The 7,853-nt window shown below is 32.8% G+C and overlaps 1 protein-coding gene across 1 annotated transcript; it reads left to right on the top strand.

The window, feature by feature from the left end:
* Nucleotides 1-1,121: 1,121 nt before the first annotated feature.
* Nucleotides 1,122-3,274, top strand: LOC145115320 (putative phospholipid hydroperoxide glutathione peroxidase). Its single transcript, XM_079051592.1, has 6 exons — nucleotides 1,122-1,566; nucleotides 1,650-1,726; nucleotides 1,814-1,875; nucleotides 2,012-2,130; nucleotides 2,785-2,952; nucleotides 3,039-3,274. Exons 1-6 carry the CDS (start codon nucleotides 1,291-1,293, stop codon nucleotides 3,066-3,068), a joined length of 732 nt encoding a protein of 243 aa, XP_078907718.1. The 5' UTR covers nucleotides 1,122-1,290; the 3' UTR covers nucleotides 3,069-3,274.
* The last annotated feature ends 4,579 nt before the right edge of the window (nucleotides 3,275-7,853 follow it).

Here is a 7,853-nt window from a genome sequence, read left to right as displayed (position 1 = left end):
AAGACCACATCTTACGGGATAACGACATTCATGGCATGGATTCTGATTATTCTTGTGCCTTAGCCTCTCTTCGTAACAAGCTTCCGGACATTGACCTTAGCAGTTTTACTACTAAGGACACCCCCCCTAAATCCCAGAATACACTGGCGAGTGCCCTTTTTAGTAAAATTGCCCAAGATATGGAAGTGCATTTCAACATGACGACTCGATAGAAAACAGTTTTCCAGTGTTTACGTACACTACATGCTCAAGATTTTCTTTTAGATATCCCTATAGATGGGCTTGACCAACATATGTCTCCTGTGGAGTATGGTATCATCCTCAAATATCGACTCATGATTCCAATATTCCCAGCCGACGAGATATGTACGGTGTGCCGCAAGTCATGTTTGGACTCTTTTGGAGAGCATGCAGTTCATTGCAAAGAACTCCCGGGGTTCAAATACAGACACGATATGGTTAGGGATGTTTTGGTCGACATATTTAAGCGTGTCGGGGTTTCCGCCAAGAAAGAAACTTCTGTTAATTTCCTGACTAACCCAACAGAAGGAAGGTCAACCCTTAGACCGGCTGATGTTTCGATTTTTGGATGGGTTGGAGGGAAACATGCATGTGTGGACCTTACATGGGTATCCCCTCTCGTAGGCTTGAGAGTCGGGGGTTTCACGACGGGACAGACTGTATTAAAAGCTGCCACATGCAAGGTCACCAAACATGAGAAATCGTGCATGAAAAATCAATACGTGTTCATACCATTTGCATTTAATACGTTTGGTTTCCTTGTGCCGGATGCAGTGGAGCTTCTTAGTAGAGTACAACGGATCATGCATAGCAATGTTATATCCCCTAGATGTATGAATGTAGTCTTCAAGAGAATTGGCTTTGTCATACAAAAAGGTTTAGCGGCGTAACTTGTTGCCCGTTTGCCTTCTCATTCGTTGTACGATGATAATTAAGATGTATTTTTTCGTTTTAAACAAAAAAAAAAAAAATGACGAGAAAAATTGAAAAGATAAAAGGTAAAAAATGAATATAAGATTCTTTTTTTTATCAGGCCGTGGAGTCTGGCAATCTGGCATGTCCAACGTGATAATGTGTACTCTTGAGTGCCTTTCATTACAGATGGATATCTCGTGTCCCCGTGCCTACATACATTTTCTAAGCAAACAACATTAACTTCCATTGTAAACCCTTTCTCCAAACTCCCTTTTAAACATCAAAACCATCTTTCCCACTCTCAAAATTCCATATAATCACAACTTTTTATTTTCTGTAATCATACATTCAACAATGGCATCCATGCCTTGCTCTTCAAATCTCACTTACCCACTTTTCGATTTCTCTAAATCCAACCGAACCCATCAACCGTCTTGCCTCTCTCTTCCCTCCTGTTCTACAATTACTTCCATTAAATCGTTGTTAGCGTCATCAAATTCAGGGTTTTTCCAACATGGGTTTGCTTTAAAAGCTGGGATTTTCTCTGGGGTTTCGTCGAATTCTCGATCTCAATTTGGGGTTTTTGCTGCAGCCACCACAGGAAAGAGTATCTATGATTTTACTGTAAAGGTACACTTAATTGCAGCCTTCTGTATTTGCTTAATGGACTGAGTCATGTAAAATTTGTGTTGATATATTGTTATATGATGTAGGATATTGATCGAAAGGAGGTTCCTCTTTCCAAATACAAGGGAAAGGTTTTGTTAATCGTTAATGTTGCATCACAATGGTAGTTTCTACTTCTATGATTCTCATAATATTACTGCAATTAAGGTGATTTATGCCTTTCTGACTTGGAATTGACGTGGGTTTTCAGTGGTTTGACGACATCAAACTACTCAGAGCTCTCTCAAATCTATAACAAGTACAGAGATCAAGGTTAGCGATGAAATACGAGGCTAATTGTATTAGTTTTTCTGATAATAGTTGAATAAAAATTCCATCCAACTTGTAAATCGTTGTAATAAGGTCTACTATGGCTTTGTGTTTTTAACCTGTAAATCCTTATGTGTAGGTCTTGAAATCCTGGCATTTCCCTGCAATCAGTTTGGGTTCCAAGAACCTGGTTCAAATGATCAGATTAAACAATTTGCTTGTACAAGGTTCAAAGCAGAGTTCCCAATTTTTGATAAGGTTTGTTGGGGTTTTCTCTACTTATTCTCTATATGATTTGACTTCCAAAGTCAAACAACTATTCTTCTTGATCAAGATTCATGTAGGTTCTTTAAGTTCTGATAAAAGATTGACAACTACTCTAAATTGTACGACAAATTCAATAAACAAAGATAGTTTTTTGGTGTTACATTTACAACAAAATTCACCTTAGTTTTGGATTTTAGAAGAAGTGTAATTGACCTCAGAAGTCAAACTTATTCATGTAATTAGAACAATGGGATTAGACTTCAAGTAATGTTTTTGTGAATTGGATAGAACTGGATTGTTTATTCCAGTGGCATGAAAAAGAAACAGTTTGTTTTGTACGATGGAATGGAAGATTTTTGAAGGAATGTCATTCCTTCCACTTTATTAATTTTCATTCCTTATCCATTTGAAAAACCATAAAATATACCATTTTCTTTTTATGTGATGTTTAATTAGAAAACCCCTTTAAAAAAAATTCACGATTTTAATTAAAAAATAAAAAAGTTACATTTTTGGTTTCTGACTAGTTGATTTTTGCAATTTTGATCCCAATAAGTTTTCTCTTGCAAATTTGATTGTTGTTTAAGGTATTTGTAAAGTTTTTGGTCTACTTTTGGTCAATGAGTAATATCTTATATGCCTTAGGTTGATGTAAACGGGCCATTCACAGCCCCAATTTATCAGTTTCTCAAATCAAGCACAGGAGGATTATTAGGCGATTTGGTGAAGTGGAATTTTGAGAAGTTTTTAGTAGATAAAACTGGAAAAGTCGTTGAAAGATACCTTCCTACTACTTCCCCTCTCCAGATTGAGGTACACAACACTTTCTGTTACAAATTATCAACTTTTGAGCTATCTTTGTGACAAAAAACAAAGTTAATTTTCGAATTGTTATGCAGAAGGACATACAGAAGCTTGTTGCAGCATAATAAGATTACATACTCAAAATCCCGGAAACCAAGCCTTTATAGTTTCAAGTGTTATATTTTGCATCTAAACATCATGTTATTTGTACCTTTATTCTTGTCACGAAAAAAAGAATAGTGTCTATAGCAAAAGTCTGGATTCATTATACTTGTATCTATCTAACTAAGTAAATATATCAACAGTTAATGTATTTGTTATCGTGTTATAATTTTTTCCTCCTACAATATATGTGGATACAAGACAAGATACATCACATTTTACGAGTAGAGTGAAACCATATATGGTCGTAGTGGCTTTTAAAAAGCTTGCCAGCCATAACGTCAAAATAAGTCGTTTGTGCTCGACATGGGAAGTTACGTTTCATCACACCAAATATGTGTGTTTATCTTGTATTTATAGATGTGTTACAACATCTAAAACAATAAATCATTAGAAAATAACATGCCAATTGTATATGCTTAACCCCCAAGCTAAGCGGTGAAAATCAAGTTCCTAAAGGCGACTCCATAACCGAAGGATTTCTGCAACTGCATTCAGCCGTGCATGATATTTAATTTTTGGTGCCATTTTATCAACAACCAATTCTAGGAGCTTTAAGCTACAATTGTTACTAAATGTGTGGTATCAGTTATTCTTTTGTCTCAGATGTCATGTTGAACATGAGATATGGATCACGATCAATCTCATGTGGTGTTCAACTTTTAGTAAGGCCTTAGATGTCTAACTCTTAACGAATAAAAGGAACAAATCACATATCGACTACATACGCCCATCATTGTAGTTCATGTCATACCCAACGATGACCCTTATGACTGCCTTTTACGGAACATTGTTAAACCATGTCAAAGCACCACAATTCCTACACTTCAAGTCCTAAATATGTATCTTAGGTCTAAGAATATAAAGATACAACCTTGATCAAAACATCACTCGACTACGATCCATAAAGTGATTTTGATGCGGGCCGGGTCCAATACTTATTCTCCTAATCAAGTACCTTTGAAGTTGGTAACAACTCTTTCTATTTTCATCTCCATGAAAATCAACCAATCCACTCATATTAGTCTTACCTCATAGATGCTTCCACAACTATGAACGACTATGGACATTTAAAATAACCCAATTATTCAATGATTAAACATGCTAATATAGAACACAACAATTATTTAATGAAAGACTATATCCAATATATTAACTCATTATAATATATGTTGCTTGTACTGTTACAATATCCAAATACTAAATTTCAATCAAATACATCTACTTATATCAATAAGGCCCTATAATAGCAACTTGACTTTCATGCTTTAGCTAATGAAGGAGCTTTGTTAAGTAGTTTTGACAAACTTGATTTGTATAAACTTTGCGAATACAAACATTTTCAGTTATATATATATATATATATATATATATATATATATATATATATATATATATATATATATATATATAGAGAGAGAGAGAGAGAGAGAAAACTATTGAGAATATATTAGATGCTTAAATATTAATTAGATACTAATACTTATGTAATGGGATTACTCATAGTCATAATGAACTATACATTAAGCATCTTAGTATGTGGTTCCCTGAACAATGATGTACTCTAACTCTGATGTGTAACTGTAATTAAAATCTACATGTAACTACTATCCATGCAATTTATCTTCATTTAAAATGAGGACACGCCCAATTGTGATTGAGAGTCATCTCAATCTATTTGGAAGTTTAGCACATGTGTAACAACTTAAACATAGCTTTCTTTCAAATACTCCACAAATTAGGAATATTTCTCTAGTTCTTGCAAGTACTTTAGAATGTTCATATAAGTGATACCATGACTTATTCTCGGATTATACTAGTATCATTCGATATGCTCTAAACATACGACATATCTGACCTTCATGCATAATCATGACATACAAGATTAATCCAATTGCAACAACATATGTAATACAATCATATTATCTAGTTCAAAACATTGTACTAGGATTTTGAGGGACACTCAAAATCATGTCATGTGGCATTGACTAGATAAACTCTCTTAGAGTCTTATATCTTAAGCTCTTTAAGATCCTTGACAATTAATGTAATTTTACTTAATCCTTTAAGTTGTCATGATCTATCTATATAGATCTTTATTCCAAGAATTAGTATGTTGACTACATATAAGACTAGGAATGTTACTACGCTCCCCTAGCTTTGTAGAAAAACATAAGAGTCATCTTGATTTATAATTAAATCACACTATGCAATTAACTTATAAGAAAGAAAATTCTTATTTTGAGATATTAGCTTAAATCTAGAAAGATTTTCATTCATGTATGTTTTCTCCTTTGAAAACTACGTACTCTTTATATTCGTAATATATTGAGGAAGATTAATCAAACCCATACTTGATAATCATACATGAATGCATATCTATGTGTTTCATTAGTTTCTGATCAACTATTGAGCAGATTCAGCAAGAGTTGAAAACTTGCTAGTTCCAAACTATCATGCATTTAGCTTATGGTTCTTTAGTTGTTAAAGTTTCATATTGCTCCCACTTAGAAAGGGAACTTTCTAAGTACATGTCTTCTGGAATGATAATCAGTGGGATTGTAGAAAATTCATCCTAAACAATCATTTATGATAGTTTACATAAATGCAATTAGTAGATACTAGAGTGGTTAATCTTATTATCTAACATAAGCTTCATAACTCAATACCTTTTAGATAAGGATAAACCATTACATCCTTCGTCTAATAAAAGTATTTAATCTACTTGTTTGGTTGGAAATATATATATCCAATATATATTTGTTGCAGTAATCACAACTCCAAAATTTTATAAAGTAATTAGTTCTTTAAAAACATCATATAAGAGACTGAAAGGTCCATGTTATCCTATTCAAAAACTTGTACTATCGACATTCAGCTAGTGGCTAGGTGATCCTATCCCACTAGAGAATACGAAGGCTACCTCAAGCATCATAAGACTAATCCAAGCGACCAGGTGATCCCGTGCCACAAAAACCGTACAAATGACGAGCGAGTGTTTTTGATGGAGTGAGTCATGAATCGATTCCACAAATCTTAACATGTTCCAAGAAGACTTGCTTTACAAAACTCATTTTCTTTATCACAACGAAAGGTTAATGATGGTCTCATTAAGTTGTATTTCAATCTTCATTATGAAACAATTTGAGCAAATAAAAAATTTCAACAATAATGAATAAACTCGTCAGTGAAATTGACTAAGTATCCGTCACCAAATCTATTCATGTATTGAAAAGATTACATACATCACTTATGTATAATTCTTTGTCATTTTTTTTACTTTAACTACTAATATATGAAGACACTTGCGAATCATCTTCCCATATAAATAGGATTCATATGTATCAAATGAATTAAGCTCACCTGCCTTCAAATTTTCATCCTTTTGAAGTTGGTATATGTGTTTCATATTTATATAGTTATTATGATAATGACATAGATAAGTTTCAATCAAATATCATTTGATTATTTAGGTGTTATGATCAAAACTATCAATTTAATGAAAACTTATAGATTTACTTCATAAATGAAATTATGAGAAAATATTCTTAACACAGAATACATCGTTTCAGATCATGAATGTGAACATCCATTAAACGATAAGTAAATATAAATTTATTCATAAATTTCAACTGTTACATGTTCTTATAAGAATAGGTACAAAATATCTATTGTTTAAATACATAATATAACAACACTTGTCATATCTTCAGAACGAAATACCATTCGTCTGTAATCAGTTGACTATTTCTTCCAAAACATCAACACATAATATCAATTATTAGTGTAACATGCAATATAAAATACTCAAGTGAATGATGGAAAAATAAATAGTTCTATCATATAGATATATGAAGTCTTGTCCATGTCATACTTCCTCAACTCGATGAGATTTAGAGGAGCAGTTCCTCTTTCAGTGTCTAGTTTATTCCATAATAGAAACAACACTGATCATTATGGTACTTTCTTGATTTCTAGGTTAATGCTGTTTTCCCCTTAACTGAACTATAGGTCTATTAGAGTACACAATCTCTTAGATCTTCCTTCTATTCAATGTTTGAACAAGTTTGAAGCAGGTTCTACTATTTATAATGAATATCTGCTTTACTTGATGAGAAATCTGATATGTTTCATAATTATACAAGTCTTTCTACAAGTCAAGGGTAATTATTCCAGCATGATGTGAGACACATCAATATCATTACAATAATACTTCCATCAAAGCATCATGATCAGACTGACTGGTTTGCAGATGTTGTTCAGGTATGAGATCTCTCAGTATATATAATTTCTATTTATCCTTAAGGAAGAACCTCAAGGTATTATACCATTTATAGAAATTATAACTACTATCTCTTGAAACTCAACAAGAGAGAGGTTTTATAGGGCATACGAGTATTAGCAGTTATATACAGAATTTTAACAAAATTTCATTTAGTAATTTCAATATTAAGTCTTTAAAAGTTAATACCTTTTATTGTTTCTAAAACATTAATTTACTAAAGTTTAGGATCCAAGTAACGAAACAAATAAATGGTAGGTAACCCTTTATCCCATCCACTTAATCAAACTCGGTAGGTAGAGATTACCAATTGCATAAGATATGTAATTTCTAGATAATGAGTTCACAAAAAACTATTGCTTATCTTGGCATGTTTGATCCCATCTATGCCTCAGAACCCTCATGTTTAGGTGACCTTTATTACACAAGATTCCGATCAAGTCTTCCTACTTGAAACAACTTGTAG

The sequence above is a fragment of the Lactuca virosa genome, chromosome 5 (assembly GCF_052849685.1).
Source record: "Lactuca virosa cultivar CGN04683 chromosome 5, Lactuca_virosa_CGN04683_v6, whole genome shotgun sequence".
NCBI lineage: Eukaryota > Viridiplantae > Streptophyta > Magnoliopsida > Asterales > Asteraceae > Lactuca > Lactuca virosa.
The sequence above is the reverse complement of the archived record's forward strand: the minus strand, read 5'-3'. Positions and strand labels throughout refer to the sequence as shown.

Excerpts from the sequence above, each read along its gene's own strand:
- LOC145115320 (XM_079051592.1), top strand. The coding sequence starts at position 1,291 with ATGGCATCCATGCCTTGCTCTTCAAATCTCACTTACCCACTTTTCGAT. Across the intron at positions 2,131-2,784 it reads AGTTCCCAATTTTTGATAAG|GTTGATGTAAACGGGCCATT; the intron begins GTTTGTTGGGGT and ends TATATGCCTTAG. Across the intron at positions 2,953-3,038 it reads CTTCCCCTCTCCAGATTGAG|AAGGACATACAGAAGCTTGT; the intron begins GTACACAACACT and ends ATTGTTATGCAG.